The sequence below is a fragment of the Lissotriton vulgaris genome, chromosome 2_1 (genome assembly GCF_964263255.1).
Source record: "Lissotriton vulgaris chromosome 2_1, aLisVul1.2, whole genome shotgun sequence".
Taxonomy (NCBI): domain Eukaryota; kingdom Metazoa; phylum Chordata; class Amphibia; order Caudata; family Salamandridae; genus Lissotriton; species Lissotriton vulgaris.
The window spans coordinates 1,718,785,232-1,718,805,447 of NC_141687.1; the positions used below are offsets into that span (position 1 = coordinate 1,718,785,232).

At 45.7% G+C, this 20,216-nt stretch overlaps 1 protein-coding gene across 2 annotated transcripts in view; it reads right to left on the reverse strand.

Annotated features, from left to right (window-relative positions):
• LSP1 (lymphocyte specific protein 1) overlaps positions 1 to 20,216 on the reverse strand; it is a 277,490-nt gene that overhangs the window by 99,385 nt on the left and 157,889 nt on the right. For both annotated transcript variants that reach the window (XM_086957714.1, XM_086957713.1), the window contains exon 2: positions 3,851 to 4,000. In XM_086957714.1, the coding sequence (XP_086813840.1) occupies positions 3,851 to 4,000 (150 nt within the window). The remainder of the gene's footprint in view (positions 1 to 3,850; positions 4,001 to 20,216) is intronic.

The following is a 20,216-nucleotide window of genomic DNA, read 5'->3' on the forward strand; positions in this document are numbered from 1 at the left end:
TATATTATTTTTTGTGTGTCTATATTACTGAATATATGCATGTACATATTCCTTTGGATCTTTGACATAGAATTCATTTTTCTTCTAGGACTTATTCTTAAGAATAATTTGCAGTAGGGGACCTTTTGTTCCATGATAGGTAATATTGATGGCAGCACCCCATCTCTGAAATTTGTTCCAGCCCCACTGGTTCCACTGTGTGAGATCTGTATATAAAAGAATCCAGTGAGGGTACCACAGCCAATAAGCACTCCAATTTCTAAGGGTATATTACATGAGCTGGTTTTTGTAGAGAGTTCATACACCCCATCCAATAGTTACTCTCACCTGCTTTGTCATTCCTGCATTTTATCAAATTGTCGATATGAGATTACTTGCAATGGAGGAGCGCTAAAATTCAAAACGTTATTAAAAAAATCCAGTGGCTACTCTAATTTGTACTGTGCAAGCTAGTATTATTCCAGTTTGTGAGGTTCTACATTCAAGAACGTTTACAATGATTTAGGACTCTAGACTAGAGTATGTAAAAACGTCATGGGAGGATTTACTATGAAGTGCTCCAAAGCATGAGTGTGTTGCAGACACAATCTTGTCCAGAACAAGATTGTTCTGGTTACCACAGGCAGGGGCTACTCACTTGTTGTACGCCACACCTCTTTATTTAATACTTATAATGTGTAATGGTGTCTCCACTATAATTTGTTTGTCCTACCAAAATGTGTCTCATACAAACAATTTACTCTGCCTGAGCGTTTTTGTTTCATGTTGTACGTCCTTTCCACTAAGTTGGATACAGGCTTGTATCCCACTATGTTTCTTGCTGAATTTTGTATATATTTCAGCAACTATATATTCAAAATACCTGTCCGGCTGGACAGTGTAAAATATAGTACTGATTGGGTCTATATTTATCGTTTGCTCTCATTAATCCTTGTCTAGGGACCATTGTCTTTAGAAATAACTCTTAACTGGCGATGGCACATTTAGAGTAAGGTTACATGGTCATAACAAGAACCACTTACTGATCTAAAGAACGCCATGGGATGTAAACAAAAAACTGCATCTTTCTAGAGGCAGAGCTTACATTTAGAGGTTTTTGTTGGGAGAAACGAAGAAAACTTAAGTTACAATTGCAAGAACAATTCTAGTTTGCATTGGTTTTGCGCACAGGAACAGCTCAAGTGTGTAAGGGTTCCGCAAACATGGCTCCTGTAATGACTTTGGCTTCTACAGATAAGTTCTATATGACTGTGTGAGCGTTCTAGACACAAAAGTCACTCCAGTCTGTTAAGGAGAATAGACACCAAAACCCTCAGATGCTAACTTGCTTCATGATCTGCTGCACTTCTTTGCTAGAGGGAAACAGTTTTTGAGTAGAGAGAGGGCGAAAAAGAGAGAAGAAAGAGAAAAGGAGTGGAATAGAATGGTACAATGTAGGAGAACAACAAAAAAAAAATACAGGAAAAACTGAGGAAAACCAGGAGAATGCGACTTGAAGTGGACAGATCTCGAGTGGTTTGTTCAACAGCACATTAGAACAGTGCATGAGGCCGCCTGTGCTGTAAGTTTGCACTGCATCCTCAACAGATCGTTCTTGGTCTGCATCATACCGCTTGCAGTGAAAGGTCGCCAAACACAGTGAATGCTGCTACTGGGAGTGAACCTCTTGAGGAGGGAGGTCTCCAGCATGGTTGGAGGAAGGCTGCATTTCCTATTTAGAATAACATCTGGGTCTCAAATCCTTTGACTCGCACTGAATGGCACACAAGATTTTGGCATTTCCAAGATCCAATTAACCTCCTTTGTCATTTGTCACTGTATTCAGTCAGTTCAATAATGAGGATTCTAATCTATTTTAACCCCTTTGATGCTGGTGACATGCGCGCATGACGAGCTGGCTTTGTCACGTAACGCGCGAATTTCGAATTCTCAGCGCGCAGCGGGAAAACCCGCTAGCGCGCATGCGGTTAAGTCTGACATTATTAAATGTGCATAAAATACTTATATAGAAGGGCTTTTAGCCATCCCTCTTCATCTATTAGTCTGTTATTGAGTCATTCTCATTTTTCTTCCGACTATTAAAGCATACAGCATCGGAGGAGGGTCAGCCCTCTTTAGCCACTGGCTAACTTCACTATGAGTGACAGCATCCTGCCTTTCCACAAGGAGCACGTCCCAAAACAGAGTGGTTACTGAAAGTGCCAAGGACTACTATGGCAATGTGTTCTTTTTGAAAAATATTTTTGCTTTTAGACATCTTTTACTTTTAGATTGGGGAGGGCCTAACAACTTTTTGCAAAAAAAACGACCTAACAAGCCTTGACAAAGACAAAAGGCTGGAGGCCAATGAAGACCTATTGGCTCTGCCAATGGTTGTTACCTTCATCTAATCTTAGGACTTTTCACTCAAAGACAATATCTTATTGTCATTATTTAGTTTGAAGGCATACCTTCTCGCTCTATTCAGCTCAGTCCTGCTAAACCTTAAATGCTCTTCTCTCCAGACTGTTCCCCTCACACTCAGGTTATGCTCTCCACCCTTGCACATCTTTCACAGTCAATTCCTGTCCACAACCGGAGTGTCTTCTTTGATTTCAGACACAGCTCTTCTTTTGCTCTCATCTACCATTTCCGGCTCTACCAAATACGTACAATTTTTCCCCTCTGAGTTTTAATGATACCACAATCCTCAAGTCAACTACGGTCCTCTTCCCATTGGACTACTGATTTTCTCTCTGTAGGATTTCCTGCTTTTTGCTTGAGACGCAAAAGTAAGGTCTGTCTTGAAATAATTGTTCTCATATATAAAACAATTCCAAGATGGAAGGCAATGCATGTTCAGGCATTGAAATGCACCAGCATCCACCCTGAAATGATTTTTCTCTTCAGGAAAAATCATTCCAAGATGGCCTCTCCCGCATAAGCACGCAGCATGACACGGGCAGCCATTGTGGAATTTTTTTCCTAAAAGGCAATATAATAATGTATTGGAAATGCAAATATGCCTAGAATCACATTTTAAAGATGAGACCTTTTTGCTTTGCCAGTATTTTCTCTCAATAGGAATTTGAAAGTTCTGCCACCCTCTGTCAATTCCGCTCATGGTCTAAAACCTTGCTTTCTAAAAGAACATTATAATCCTTTTAGCGCTTGGTCAAAGCTATTAATAGCTTACGTCATGATTTGTATTACATTTTGCATTGCACTGCTTTATTGCGAAACCACTTTATAGGCTAATCCGCTACAAAAAGGTGCTATCACTTATGCAACATTTTTATTATTATTGACTAATCTAAGGAGCATCCACCATCTTAGATCAGTGCATAAATTAAGATGAAAATGGCGCATAATTTATTCTGTAGGCGATCACACTTGAAGCATGCATGCGCCTACAGAATGAGACGGACCAACATGGTAGAGTCATCTTCCCTTTGTTTTTAAGTATTTTTTTAAGGATTTTATTTTGCTGATGCTTCACAACATTGGTAAACAGCACTGGTAAAGCCAATTAGGACAAAGGCAAGACGTATTAGCTTTACCAATACTTGTTTGATTCACTGTATAGAAGGAGGCAAGGTAGACTACAATCATACACTTTAGGATTAGGGCAATCGCCTGTCTGGAGTGAGACTAGGTGATTTATGTATTGGAGAAATTAATTCACATGGGATCTTTTCTCTAAGCCAGCTACATTCAGAAAATAGGAGTTTCTCGATAAAGCCAATGTTCCCTCTTGGTTGTGGACTCAACACCAAATCTCTTCCAAAGCAGACTTGTATTTTCCTGAGCCTAGACAAAGACTCGTACTCCGCCGAGTGTTATTCAAAACCTCACAAGCACACCCTCTTACCGGTTGTCTAGCACCTCTGACACTCCGTTCTCCACTGATGAGCTAGTCAGTTCGTCGTCTTCCTGGGATTGGCCCTGCCTCTCTCTCTCCCTTCTCCTCCGTTCACGAGCCGCCTCTTCTTCGTCTTCCACACTCCACTGTGCTGTCAGTCTGTGGAGGCAAGTAAGATTACAGTCAACGCCAAGAACAGAATAGGTTATATTCACGCAAGCCAAAAAGCAGAATTTTCGGTACTAATTTTTTCCATAGGGGCACTGGGCATGCTGAAGGCTATCTTCCCCAGGGTTGTCTAAATAACTCCGAACCGAAGTGCTACTATGAAAGGCTTGCTTTATAGAATGAGAAAAACATGCTTCTGATGTTAAACCAAGTTTAATGGATCTTTTGGCCAACGACCATCTCTAGCAATCAATACCAGGTGATAATGCGAGGAAAGTGTGGGAGAAACAAGTATACAGGAAAATGCTGGCGAGGAGACATCATGCACTCCGTAGTCCTCTGAACTTGTGTTCTTGAATGGGATGCAATATTCCAAAGTTGCAAGCCTCTTAAGAAGTGAAATAAATTTTACATGCAATTCCCAAATTTCCCGAAAAGATATACATCTTTGCTATGGTTTTTTTTCTCGTGCATTTATCAGCTAAATACATATGTCAAAAAATTACGGATTGTAATCTCTGGCAATAGTTTCTGCAGACTGGCCTTCATTTGAAAATATGCAAATATTAATTTTGCTCTACGGGTAATGTCATGCAGCATATGAGGATTATGAACACCAAAGGAAGGCTGACTTGGAGAATAGCACAAGTAAAAGCTTGTCCCCACCTACCACCACTTATTACATGGACAAAAATATGGAGATTAACTATTGTGTTCAGATGGGAAATAAATTGGCTTGCGTTTTTAAAGGGCTGCACCTGGACCAATAGTGGAATAGAGAAAATGAAATAACTTTAGGGGAAAAAACCCTAACACTAGTGCACCCAGGTACTCTCACCAGGTGTGGTGGCCAATAAGAGCTTTCCCTGATGCTTTAGTCCGTGGGAGATCCGCCAAGTCCAGCTGACTCGGTATGAAAACTGAACCCACAGCCACCAGGCTCATGATATGTTAAAGCTGGCCTGTCAATGCTTTTTGCTTTTCTTCGCATTATAAGCAATCCAGGACCTTTAGATTTGAGCTTTAATCTTAGATTTAGATTATATTTGAGCCTGCCTAGCGTTGTATACCAGTTAACGTGATGCTACCCGATGGGCTACACTGGTACTGCTCACCCTCATGTACATCTGGAAACAAACACATACAGCTGCAGTATACAGCTTCATCTAAGGGGGGGTGGGCAGGTGACTTGCAGGATTTCTACACATGCCTGCAGAACAGAAAGACCAAGGGGATGCAGATTTGACCCCTATGTAATCTACAGTATGTGCAGATAGCTGTGCAAAAAGAGGCACTCCTCTCTACGCTGAGCTTCACCCTTTCTCCATCAGAACGACCTCACAGTCTCACTTCACTCCCCCATCGCCTTCCTTTACGTGACCGCAATCAGTCCACTACAAGACCTCAGAGCAGAAGTTACACCCCATCACCTCTAGGTGAATTGACTGACAGCAAGCTTCACTTGCTGCTGGATTCAGAGGATCTCACAACTAAGGTTCACTGCCTGTCCCCTTTCAAATACACGATCCGACGAGCATGCAGCACTACAACCCCTTCCATATGCAGTGTCACAGCCAGACCCCACTCCTCATCATTCCTACTGCATAACAGATACAAAAGCACCATCTATAGCAGAACTCATCAACAGTGGCGCTAGAAGAAGTATGCATGCATAAGGCATTTCTGTAGTGCAAATCTAGCCAAAAGGCAGCGAGGCGCACTACAAGGTCAATGGCAAGCTTAAAGTCGGCGAATAATAGGAGAGGAAGCAGGGTTGTGGGCAGTCAATGCTTTTTGATGTAGTGTTCTTTAAAGAGGTGAGCTTCCAACTCTTTCCTAAATCAGAGCGGCGTTGGGACAGTCCTACTGGATACAGGGATATAGTTCCAGATCCTGGTGCATAGATGGAAATGGTCGGTTGTATTGTTTTTTTTTCCTTCTTTTTTTAGACTTCCTCATAGGGATTGGGGTGCAAAGGCACGACCAGATATCTTTGGTGGAGTTCAGATAGAGAATGAACAATAAAGAGGGCATTATTAGTCTTGGAACATTTACTGTGCCTTTAAGTGGAGACTGTCACTTGAAGGCAACCTTGACATAGTGCTTATAATTATTTGAATATGGAGAGCTGTGTTTACTGATCCCATCGGAAGTTGCACATTTAGAACCCTTTATAATTTTAGCTAATGACTCTCTTGCTCAGGTGAAAGTATTCCAGAGGTTTTCTAACAGTCATATACTTTAAGACACCTGCTTGCTTTACAAGGTCAAGAACAAATATCTCTCTCTCTCTATATATATATATATATATATCACACAGAATGGAACAGTGTTGTAAAACGGGGCCAGGGAATGGTTTGGTTGTGAAAAGCTACCATCATCCGGATACAGAGTGCCCCTCACCACTTTGGGTCCTTGGAGCTACTGCATATCCTGTACTACAAATAACCACACCCCTGGCATGGAAAGTACAATGGATGGCCTTATGTTATGTTTATGTCCAGCACCCCCACTCTGAAAATTGCTCCAACACCACTGCCCTGCAACCTGGATCACTCTCCTTCGCCTCTATTTTCCATGAGCTGACATTCCAGCTTGAACAGAGCCATTCCTCAATTACAAGACTACACAACCAAACTCACTCCTTTCAGACCCTGCATTGTGTGATCTCTGCCTATATTTGGCGGTCAACTCCCCTCCTTTTTTAAATGAACTGACAGGCACACCTCACTCCATCTATACCTTCTCTCAAACAGCCTTGGTGTCAGGGCTCACTCCTCCTCAGCCATCAAGTCTGTGACTCTCACAGAAGATCCTCTTCACCTACAACCATCGGCTCCCCTCCATATTCCGGACCTTGCAAAATAAGCTTCCCTGCCACTCCAATACACAGACTTCACAGTCGAGCTTCCCTCTTCTCGATGAACATGCAGGTCTGTGGGTTCCACACTGGAGAACATGTCGAGGTGGAGGAGCCATCCCAGACAGATTTGAGGATTGCCTTCATTCCTGGCTCCACACACTGGAGAAAGGGGGAACCAGGCTGTCCTGTGCACTTCCAAAGGGTTCTTTGATTCTGTAAAGGTCAATCATCAGTGGGACTTGGGCACGTATCAGGAATGAGATGGGGTTTATAGGCTAATCAAAGAAAGAGACGGGGGAGCCCTGGTAACCTTCACCACACCTGTTGCAAGGAGGGGGCAGTGGTGACAAAGAGGGTCATCACCTTGGAGCAGCAGGTGCTAGAGCAGCGTAGTAGGTTGTGACCTGAGGAAAAGAGCACTGATTCCATCAAACGAAACCAGGAGCACCTCAGGCTGGCTGCCAAATTCAGGAAAACGTACTGCATGATTAGAGGTTCACCGTGGACACGTGCCATCTTGCCGCACGATTCATACTTCTGCTCACCATTGGGCCACGGTGCTCTCTTGGGCTTTCCTGACCGTAACTCCAAGCGAGAGCGGGCAAGACTGATTACCGGGTCATCAGGACTCTGGGAGTACTTGCTTTCACTAAAAGCACACTGTGCTGGGTGCTTTAACATTTAGGAAGCTATTTTGTACTTCTAAAACATACTTTCTAGAGGGGCCTAACCTAAATGATCCCCTCAAGTGAATGGGGGGATAATCACCATCCTTAGATAAGGGAGTTGGACTCCGGGACATAGCCTGAGAAAGACAGATTGCCAGCCTTACAAAACTGTGTATTTGTTGCATGTGTTTGTATATAAATACTACATTTGCCGCAAGAACCTGGCAAGTTATCTGGCTGAGCATTCATTTATTGGGGTGCTGAGCATGTTTTAGGCTGTGAGTGTTTGTACACTTGGCATTTATACCCTTCTATCCCCTCCACACTCCAGGGAGCCTTGCACTGCTTGGCCCGAGATACCATAGAGAGTCCAGTCCTGAAGGGGTAGTTTTTGACCCAGTTACTCAGGACCCATAGTAGGTAGGGCCCCGGGACATCAGACATAAAAGGCCACAACACCCAAGATTGGGCCCAGTAACTCCTGCTTGCCCTGTGGCCGTATAAAGGGGGTTCCGACACATACATTGGTTGCGTTATGTTGTACAATTCGCCTTATTCCAGTATGCAGTAAACAACTGATGTTTAGTTCTAGGTTCCAGGTCAAGTGAAAGACTATTCTGGCGTCAACACAAAGAAACATTTTCCCAGTTCTAGTCTAGTATGAAGTTACAAAGACATACCTTTGTTTCTTGAGGTTGGTGTGAGCTAGGATTGAGCACTTCGTCTACTTTTTATTTGAGGCTCAAAGTTTTTTTTCTTTTAGTTCTTCAAATGTTCTAGTTTTATCCTATACCCCAAACACTGTTACTCATTTGGCCCTAAGCGTGTGCTGGTATTTAAAGATATTACATTTTGTTGCATTGTCTAACTGATTTTTTGGGTGTCAATATCTAATATTTGACCATTATTGAGACCTCGATCTGGTGTCCTCTGTGTCACACCCACTACGAGTTCCCGCACTTTAATATAACAGCACCTGCAGAAGTCCACGTGATGTACATTAAAGTGAGATTCTATGGTTCTCCTTTTTGCAACGCTTTTCCAAGGAGGTAAACAGCTGGCTATTGCGCTTTTCGTGTTTTTATCCTGTCGCACGTATTTTCCTTTCTGTTGCACCTCGGAGCAGGAGGGGGGTTGGTGGTGAGTTTTGTTAAAAAAACACAGGGGTTATGAACCGAAGCTTATTTATATGACGGGTAATCACAATTGGCTTCTTTTTTTATAAAAGTTCATCATGTAGCATGGCTCCTGCAGCCAGGCCTCGCCCCCTCGTTTAATGCCCTCAGAAGCCACCTCATCCCCCTCCCCTGCAGAACCCCATAGTTCAGCGGAAGCGATAAGGACATTCCTGACATAGCGATACCATGAGGCACACTTTTAATAATCTGCCATCGCCCTTTCCTGCCCCCTCCACCTTCAGCAGGGCCCCCTGACATCCCGCGCCCTCCCTTCTAGCAATGCCAGGTGCCCAGCAAACCCCCAGTACAATCAACACACACACACACAGCTATAAATGGGCAGCCACTCTCAGCCACGGAGTACCAGCACTTCCTGAATTTGAAATAGAGAGTACCGGAATCTATCAGCAGTATGCAATACTTTTACTGGGAAAGTACCAGCACTTCCTAGTAGCAAACCCTTGATGCTTTTGCAGGGACTGAGAACTGCCGCTGAGCGACGGTAGCCCTTCATCGAAGCAGGACGTGTTTTCCATTTCAACAAAGGGGTGCTACAGTAGCATATACAAATATATATATATATATATAGATATATATATATACACACACACACACATATATACATACATATACACACACACACACACCTCTAAGACTTTGCATCTTGCAAAGTTTACCAGATTAAAAAAAAAATGAACATTCAAACCATCGGACTTCACAACAACACACGCCTTATCTACCATACACTGATGCCCCATGATATTGTGATCTGGGGTTACCAACTAAGCACCACCCAGCAGCTCTCAGAAAAGGAAAAAAAAAGCATCAGCCAGTTTAAGTCTTCTATGACCATTCCAGGACACAGAATACAAAATTGCATTTTATTTTCAGGAATAGATCAGTTGAATTCTCGCCATCACTGAGCAATGGCAATCATACATTGAGCTCAAGGGGTATGATTGATTTTATTCTTCAAGAGTTAATGTCAGAGAGTGCTGTCAATTGGCTACAGATGCGTAGTAATGGCCGCCAAGTATATGGCACATCTGCACAGTTTTGGGTGTATGCAAGCTGGTCTGACTGACGCATTCGGTTGTAAGTTTCTATATATTGCTGCCTTAGCATTCGTTACCGTTTGGGTTTCTTGCTGGCCCATAGGCATCTATCTACTGGGGGAAAATTTAGCCAGAGAAGTAGCAAACTGCTTTCTATGTTTACATCAACACAGAATAATCACAGAAATCCTGAGCCTGCCATGAATAATACATACTGCTGGGCATCGGTGGCAAATGAGTCATACCATTATAAATCACCGCAATCAATGGCAGAGCTGTTCTCACTCCACACATCCCAAAAACATGGGGGTGGAGGGCCTCAACTAGGCTGGGCAGGCAAAAGGGGTCATCAAATAACTGAAATAGGTGCTGGGCTGGAGTGATGAATTTTGGGTCAATATTAGACTCTAGATAACGGTTTAGCAGGTGTTACTAATGCAATCCTTAGAAGGTTCCTGTTGGACAAGGACTAGGCCTGTATCCTATCACACTTTTGTCCTCTTCAGTCTGGACAAGTACGATACAACATTTCAAATTCAGAGGGCCTTGCTGTTTCATGTGTAAATGGTGTGGTATCTTCATACGCTATTAAAATCTCTTTCCAAACACTTTCACCTTTTTTCGTAAGAGAATGACATTTCAAGGTTTAGAAATGTTCAAACAAAAAGCAAGCCATGTTGTGGTGAAGGAAACATACCCTGCTTCCATTGATTTGGCTAGGATAATAGAATGGGATAGATTGGATTGATGGTTGTTTAGCAAGAAGCCAAAGACGGACAAACACAAAAGTACATGAGTAAAACTACTAGTGTGAAGACGGTCTTAAAAATCCACGCACGTGGACACTGAGAATGGGTGTGTAGCAGTAATATTCACAGTTTAAAGGGAATAAGGTGACACGTGGCATGGGTGTGCAATACTAATACACACACTTTAAAGGGTATAAACATAGAACTGCAATGATATTTTGTGAGGCTGCAGGGGGATGACTCCGAAGTCACATTAGTAAACATTTTGCACAGACGGTATACATACAAGCAACAGCCTCTAGGCATATGTGGTGGAGACACAAACAGTGTGTTTGTTCTACAATGTCTGAAATAGACACGGAGAGACTGCATTAATATCAGCTAAGAGGAAATGATGAAGACTATGTGTAAGGTCTGTATGTTCAAAGAAAGCAGGACATAGACAGGCAGAAAGGACCTCATTAGAGGCTTCTGAAGTTGATGACAATGACACTTTGCGATTCTAAAAAAAAGTCCGATTTAGCTGTGGAACAGCACAACCTCCCACCACTCTGATAAAACATAACTGGCGTACACTTCGGCATTAATATTGCTGTATGTGCAGGGGTCGGGGGGAAGAAAGGTTTATCATGAAGGAAAGCCACTCAAATAAATCCTTAACTGCACCATAGCATGTCTGCAGTGGATAAAAGCAGTGGTGAATGTGTTAATAAATGCTCATTTACCATCTTCAAACACATTCCTCGTCCCATTCCTCACTAATGCAGTTGTGAGGCCCACCTCACCTTAGGCACTCGTATCAAGCAAACATCTTTTCTTCCATTCCAATGTATATCCCTTAAACTATTAAAAGAATGCCATACAGCTCATCCTGTTTTTAGGTCGCAGCCTACCAGACAGCGCAGCTGTGCGGAATGCAAAAGACATCTTGGGGAGTTTCAGAAGTTGAGCTGGGAATCCATTCTGCCCATTGCTTGCCATTGGTTTTGTGGTTTGCAACTAACGTTTTCTTGCTTTTTCATTTGCTGGTTTAGGCTGTCCAGGTTCCCTTCAACCCTCCCATGCCAAAAGCTTATTTAGCAGTATACTTCTGAAAGCTCCCCTTCTGTAACAGGCCCATAAATCTTGTTCTTATCCAGTACTGGGGTATCTTTCATAGATTCACATGCTTAGAATCATCCCCGCCGACCAGGTGGGAGTCTCACAGTACAATAAAACATATACAGTATAGTCATAATAACATCACACCATAGGCTATAGTAGATAGCAAAGTCACTACACTAGCCTATCTTAGTCCGTTTGCAAAAAGAACCAAACTTGGAAACCAGCCAATCAGGCAGAAGCACCCTCATAGAACCTTCCCCACAGAGAGGCAAACCCTCAGATTTTCTGCCGCACCTCGTGTGTTACGGAGCCTCCCTGAGCTCTGCTCAGTTTTTTTCTAAAACCTTTCTTCTTGAGAGAGAAAATGTCTGATTCCAAGAACAGTTTGTATTTGGCCTGTTCTTAATGTGGGAAGAAGAGATTACACTTTGGGGATCCACATAAAGAATATATCTATTGCCTCTACCCAGCTCACAAGGTCAAGGATTGCAGGATCTGTAGAACCTTTCCTGCCAAGACCTTGAAGGATCGAGAGGGACGTTTGCTGGTTTGGCTGGAAAAGTTGAAGACATCATCTGAGGTGGTATCTGAAGGAGAAGGCAGTATAAGTCCTCAAGCCTCCACCCCCCTATCCAAGAAGAGGGATAGATCTGGAGATCCTCCTGAGAAGTTGAGTAAAACCCTGAATAAATCTCACTCCGAGATTGGTCACTCTTCCTCAAAAAAGAGAAATCCTCATTCTCTTCGGAGGTAAAATCTGGAGATACGGTGAAGGTTTCATTTAAAATCAAAATCTCTTCCTGAGCCTCCTTCGACATGTAAAACATATTTGTTGATGAGAAAATCTCCACAGAGGGTGAGTGGATCTTCAGCGTCGAAGGAAATTCCACCGTCGACTAAATCTCCGTCGACTGGCGCCGTCGACAAGTATCCCATCGCCGTCGACGATTCCCATCACATCGACGCCTGCTTCGTCGTCGACTATCCCATCGACTATGCCTCCGCCGTCGACGATTCATCCTTAGTCGACGAGTATCCAGTCGACAATGCTACAAGTTCGACAATGGGCCCGCCGTCAACGAGCCCACCATCGACAATACTATCGTCGACGAGCCCACCGTCGACGAGGACTATACTCTCGGCGGCGAGTCCGCCACCAACGCCAATTTCTACTGTGACGTCGATGACTGCATCGTCGACGATGAGTTTTCTGTCAACGACATCCATGATTACAACGTATCTCACATTTCACCTTTACCTCCTAGCCATTATTTGGAGGAATCTTTTGATGATCCCTTTGGGCAGGCGCATGACCCTTCTCAACTCAGAATAAAATATCAAGAGGATGACAATGAGAAAGAGTTCTATGAACCATGTGAGTCTTTAAGAGGACCTCGAGAATTGTTCCATCAAGAACCTATTCTTCAAATGCCTGCAACTTTGCTTCAAGACCTTACAGCAATGTTAAAGGACTATAATAGCCGTTTTCCTCCAGTCGCAGCTCCAGAAAAAGCTCCTGCACCTACAGTGATGCAGCATGTGACCCCTGCAACACCAGTTTCTGATCCCCAAGTTACTTTGCCTTCACAATCACTGCAAGATGATGACAGAGACACGGTGGCAGAAGACGGAGAAATTCTAAATTCGCCCACTACCATAGATGAATGGGACGAATGTCTTATCCCAACACCAGCTTCACCAGTTCCTCTAGCTGTGGACTTCCCTCCTGAGGACAGAGGAGGTTTCCATGCAATTATGGAAAGGGCAGCGTCTAGATTTCATCTTTCCATGCCAGTACAAAAAACAGAGTGTTTTCTGTATGATTTTAAAGATCTGAACAGGAAATCCACCCGCTCAATCCCTATAATTGGTCATATATGGGAGGAGGGAGTAAAGATCATGAAAACTCAAGTTTCAATTCCTGCGATCCTCCCTAGGATTGACAAAAAATACAAAGCGCCAGATGATGCACCTTCCTGCCGTTCTGGTCACCCTAAACCAGACTCCATTATCTCTCAAGCAGCGCAGAGAAAATCTCGGAATCCTTCCGCTCCAATAACAGCTCCACCGGACAAAGATGGTAGGCGCCTTGACAACATAGGCAAACACTTTACCACTATGGCGGGCGCTACAGTTCGGGCTACGAATGATTTAGCTATCTTAGGCAGATACGATCGACAATTGTGGTCGGACATTTCCCCTTATATGGAGTATCTGCCTGACGACAAGAAAATAGAGGCAAAGAAAATTCTCATGGAAGGTGAAAGAGCGGCTTCTTAAGTCATTGATATCTCTATGGGTATAGCTTCTCTGGGATTTCGTCAACTCGCCGGAGCAGTTACCCGTAGACGTCAGGGCTTGCAGAAATCCACTAATTTTCGTCCTGAAGTCCAGACAAAAATTCTGGACATGCCTTTTGATGGCGACCTTTTATTTGGTAAACATATCGATGACGCGCTGCAAGAATTAAAAAAAGGACACAGATACCGCCAGATCATTAGGTACCTTGCAGTATAGAAAGACACCTTACGGGGAGCAAGAGGTAGAGGTTCTTACACCTTTCGTGGAGGGTACCAGAAGTACCAACAAGGGAGCCAAGGTCGATACGGATATCATTATCAGCAACAACAACAAACCTATAGAAGTCCTCCAGCGGCCGCTTACAAGCAACAAGGCAGGAAACATCAACCTCAAGGCAGGGATTCTGCCAGAAAACAGTGACACTTCTATTGCACCTGCACCAGATATGCCAAGTATTCAAAATTCCAAAGATTTCCCAACATCTCAAAAATTGGAAGAAAATAACCACAGATAAGTGGGTATTGGATATAATAAAATTCGGTCACACCCTGGAGTTCACCAAATTTCCCCCTCCTCATCCACCTTTAAAGAAAAACCCACTGCATCTTGCTCTACTCAGAAAAGAGGTGAAAACTATGTTGTCAAAAGGGGCGATAGAAAAGGTTCCTCGCTCTCAAACAGGAAAGGGATTTTATTCTAGCTTTTTTCTAATAAAGAAAAAGTCTGGGGATTGGAGACCAATCTTGGACTTGAGCTGGGATGGTGCAGTGAGATAAATAACGGTGATGGATCAAGCCCTGATCTTTGGACTGGGTAAGAGTGGTCTGCTTAATTCAGACACTCTGAGTATACCCTGCCACACCTATAGTGGCCAAAAACGATTCAGAAAAGGGGGTGGTGATGAACAGACATGAGACCCTTTCTCACTGCACCATCAGGATTCAAGCAAGCCGGGCCGAAGACAGCTGAAATACCAGAAACCGGTCCCCGGTAGCTTGTCTCCTTTCTGGTGAAGAATTGGCTTGGTAGTTTAGTCTGCCCTGTTCCCATGATGCACTGGGACAGGAACAGACTAATTTGCATATAGCCAGGTTCTGAGCTGGGATGGTGCAGTGAGCTAAAAAACGGTGTTGGATCTAGCCCTGATCATTGGACTGGGTGAGAGTATTCTGCTTAATTCAGAGACTCGGTCCATCACCACCCCTTGTTGTTAAATATTTTGTCCACCCTAAGCGTGGAAGGGTATACTCAGATGTGACTCCCTTGCTCATTGCACCATCAGGATTCAAGCAAGCCGGGCCGACGACGGCTGAAATGCCCGAAACCGGTCCCCGGAAGCTTGTTTCCTTCCCAGTGTAAGAATTGGCTTGGTAGTTTGGTTTGCCCTGTTCCCATCATGCACTGGGACAGGAACAGACTAATTTGCATATAGCCAGGTTCTGAGCTGGGATGGTGCAGTGAGATAAATAAAGGTGATGGATCAAGCCCTGATCTTTGGACTGGGTAAGAGTGGTCTGCTTAATTCAGACACTCTGTTCATCACCACTCCCTTTTCTGAATCGTTTTTGGCCACTATAGGTGTGGCAGGGTATACTCAGACATGAGTCCCTTTCTCACTGTACCATCAGGATTCAAGCAAGCCGGGCCGACGACGGCTGAAATGCCAGAAACCGGTCCCCGGAAGCTTGTTTCCTTCCCAGTGTAAGAATTGGCTTGGTAGTTTGTGTGGGAAGGTGGCCTGATATGCAGTGGTCACTATTCTAGTGAACACTATGTATCAGTCCAGCAACCCTTATTGATGATTGGTTGCAAGTCAACCTTATAGACCAGCTATCCTAGTAGCGTGGATACGAGCAGTCTAAGGCTAAAGACTCGAGAGGGCGTGTTAAGCCAGCTGTTATACCACATATACCCCTTGAACACCAAGTGAAAGGACACCACACAAGTGTTATGAAAATAAACAGTTCTTTATTAAAGATCACAACAGCCCTGTACTCTTTATGAGGACAGGGTACTAAGCACAAACCAAATCTCTTACAATAATACTTAAGTTAGCACAGTATATACAAATGCCCGAGGGGCACGGAAAACCATATACTAGAAAAGTGGAATGCGAAATTACTAGCAGGTAAGTACAGTACTAATAGGCTTTGGAATCGCTAGGACTGGACTATAGAATCGTTAGATTACTTCTAGGAGACCCAGGGGACTCGGGTGCAGTGTGTGCACTCTCACGCGAGATGCGGGACAAAGTCTATGGTAGCTAGAATTTGCAAAGTTAGTGTTCTCGGGCGAACCCGACCTGGTAGGGAGAAAACGAAAGTAGATTCTGACCCTTGGATAGTGAGGCTATGCTGGGGCACCGAAATGCCGAAGTTACCTAGCCCAGGGGCTGCAGCTGCATAGGACTCAAAAGACGTCGGGAATCCTCGTTGACGGACCAGGAGCCTGGAAGAAAGAAGTTGCTGGCAGGCGACCAGTGAAGAAAGTTCGGTGGATCCAAGCCTGGATCGATGGAAGATGACACCTGAAAGCAGAGGGGACCAAGTTCGAGACTACTAGCCAGTAGTCAGTGGGCACCAGGAGGGCACCGGATGGTAGCCACCTCGACAAGGCGTGTGGGTGACGCTGGGCTCGGAGATCTCACGGACCAGGAGGCGTTGTCGGCGATCAGGAAGGAGGATCGAGCTGTCCCACGAAGATAGAAGCTGTCGGCGTCGCTGGACCCAGGATTGGGCAACAAAGCCTTGGCAAATTCAAGCCCACGCGGTGGACCTAAAATGGCGTCTGGAGTGGACCAGGAGGGTCCGGGGTGCCTCTCTTCAAGAAGGAAGCAAGGGCCAGTCTGGAGCAACCAGACCAGCAGCAGTGATGTCGTCGGGCGTCGTTCAGAAGGCCACAAGCCAGCCGGCTAGTAGCCAAACAACGCGGTGCACAGCAAACAGCAGAAGGGCCCCACGCAGATCGTGGAGATGCTGGGAGGCTGATCTTGGGTGCTGGAGCTGCGCAGGGTCGGGGCTTCTCGGACCCCAAAGCACTCACCCGCGGAGGACACGGTGGGCTTGCAGTAAAGATGTCGTGCAGTCTTGGCGATCGTCGGTCCCTCGAGGTCTCGTCGCACTCAGAGTTCTCAGCTTGGCTGTAGAGGTCAGAGGTGCCAGGGAAGCCGGGTCTCGTCGAGCTGGGTCGTCGGATTCGTGATGAAGGACTTGCAGCAGACCGCAGTGTTCTTTAGGATGGTGCCCGCTTGATGCAGGGTGACTACTCCTTAGCCACAAGGGAGAATCTTGAAGAAGAAATCGTGAAGTCCTTTCGAAGAAAGTCGTGTCTTGATTCCAAAGATGATCTAATTTGAACAGGGGGCCCGCTCCCATCTTTATACTAAAAAAGGGGGCTGACCCGGTGACTAGGTCCTGCCTATGGGTGGGACTAGGAGGGGGGTGGTTACACCCCTCTGCCATGCCGGACTTCCCCAGGCCAGGGGCTGGTGTGCCCCTGGAACTGGTTCAGACCGGCTGTAGGAAGGTGGCTACCTGACTATGGTTACCCCAGATTTTTTGCCTGTGTTTAGCTGGTTTTCGACTTAGTTGGCCTGGTTCCCTGCTAATCAGGGCCCCAGGCTATCTGCTCTCTCTGTAAAATGGATCCCATGTACCCTAGGTGCATAACTAGATTGGCTTGGGTCACCTTATCAGCCCCTGTACAGAGCACTATAGGTGCCCAGGGCATAGGTGCATCCAAGGCCTACCAGGGGCTGCAGCATATCTTTTGCCACCCCTGGCTGGCTATCTAAATTGACACAACTGGCTGATCACTCAGCTGGGGCAAGTGGGTGTAATCACCCCTTGCTCAGATATAGTATACCTATATCTAAACCTATATCTGGACACATATATAGCCTGTAAGCCACTCCTATGGAAGGCCTCATCAATCCTGGGGGCAGAGTGCGTGGTTTTATGTGAGATGGTGCTCTGGCATGAGCTGAGCCTGTCTGCAGCTGTCGGGAACAACTCCCTAAGCTGATCCGGGATAATGCCATACCATATACTCTTAAGCGCATTATAATCCTCGCGGTTATATAGCAACTTTGGTTTGGCTTTATCAAAACATGTCGTGTAAGGTGTCATACGAATTGGAATACTATCCCCTCGCCAGTTCTGGCGACGGGGATAGCATTCCACCCTTCTAGAGGGAGAAGACATGTTACTTTACTGAAACGCGGTTGATTTAAAATGAGCCTCAGATCCACAAAATGGATGCCCCTGCCACAGACACGGGTCTGACCTCCTGCTGCTGACCGAAACCCAGCAGAGGAGGCCTGGACAAAGAGTTTCCTGTCACAGGGCGGTGTCAAACCACCCCAGACAGGAGATAGTGGATTGGAGTAGGGAGGTTTCAATGAAACCAGACACTGCCTGGGGAGCACAAGGCTGCCCCTTGCAGGATCCGGCCAAACCGGTTCTGGGGCCTCCCAGCCCCTGTCCCAGCGCGGCCAGGATCAAAGGAGAGGGGTGTAACCACCCCCTTCCTGGGTCCCACCCATAGGAGGGGACCTAGCAGGATGTCCAACCCCCTAGATTCGAATAAGAGGGGGAGCAGTCCCAACGGACCTCAGATCATCCTGAAGAAACATAAGAAACGAAATCTGGACCCTTCGACTTTCTACACGACGTGAGAAGACTGAAGAATCTCCCTTGTGGTCAAGGAGTGACCACCCTGTGCAAACAGGCACCATCCAGCCCTCGACCCTTGCTTTGTTGCAGTTCCCGCCGGAACTCGAGCGACAGAGATCGACGAGATCAAGCTTGCCTGCCTTCTACCTGCCCGATCCACAGTCCCTGCAGAGCTGAGACCCGTGGAGGCGACCGGAAGCGTGGGGCACGCCATCTTGAAAAGGCCACGAGACGCTGACCGTGCGGCCCACGAGTGACCCTCGAAGCTGTACACCGGGGTTTGAGAAGCCCCAGCCCCGAGCTCCACTTGCACCAAAGCTCACCCCTCCACACTCGACGAGTGCTGCGTGGGGCCCTTCTGCTTGTGTGCGCTCGACGCATTGGCCCGGTCACTTGCCAGCTGGCTTGTGGCCCCTGTGCCGACGAACTTCGAAATACGACTTGCTTTTCTGGTTGCTCCAGATCTGCACCAGCTCCTGTGAAAAGGAGCACCCACTCTGACCCTCCTGGTTCGAGTGATAAGCAATCTCCCGGTTCCGCGTGGATTGCTTTTGCCAAGTGCTGTTTGCTACAATCTTCAAGCCGACGGTGCTGACGGCGAGAGCCTACGTGGGACAGATCGTGACCTGCTCCTGGACGTCGCAGATGCCCCAGAGCCCACGTGACAGCGGAGAGAAGCCTATCGACAACCGCCTGATTGCGCCCGACATTGCCTGGTTCCGTCCTGGTTCCACCCTGGTCACTGCTGAGTGACCCAGACTCTGTCCCCTCTGCTTTCAGGTACTTTTCTACATCGATCCACCCTTGGATCGCACCGGACACTTCTGCTTCACAGCGCCTGCAGCTGCAACAGCTCCAAGCACCCAGAACCTGCGTGACAGAACCCGACGCCACTTCGACCCTGTGCACCCACGGCCTGTGGGTGAGGTAACTTTGCAACGCCGGTGTCTTTACACTGGTACACACCTCTAGGGTCTGTGTCTAAAGTTTTGTGTTCCTAGGTTCAGCGGAAGTATCTTTTTATTCACTTTAATTGACTTTTACGCACCATTGACAGTGCATTGGTGCGCGCTGCACTTTCCGTGCTGCATCCGTCTCCTGTGGGCTACTCCCGACTTCTTCATTGCTTGTCCTGACTGCTCCCAGCGAATCTCTAGGCCCTAGGCCTAACCATTGTTCGTAAAGTGTTACTTATACCACTTTTTTGATATATGGTCTGAGTGGCCACCCGCCCTCATCCATAAACGTGCAACTTTATATGTGTAACAGTGCTTTTGATTTAACGCTTGTGCCCCTTTCCTCATAAAGAGTACTGGGGAGTAATTTAGAAATAAATACATATATTTTTATAATATATACTTGTGTGGTGTCCTTTCATTTGATTACAGGATTGTATGTGGTAAAACAGCTCGCTTAACACGACCTCTTAAGTTAAGCCTTTAAGGCTGCTTAGTCCATGCTACCACTAGGATAGCTTGTCTACAAGGTTGACTTACAACCTGACATCTTTGGGGTTTGTTTGGACTGATACCCAGTGGTTCCAGAATTGGAAACACTACATATCAGGCCAACTTCTCACATTGGTGTGCAGCGGTGCGGATTTGAGCTTGCTGTTT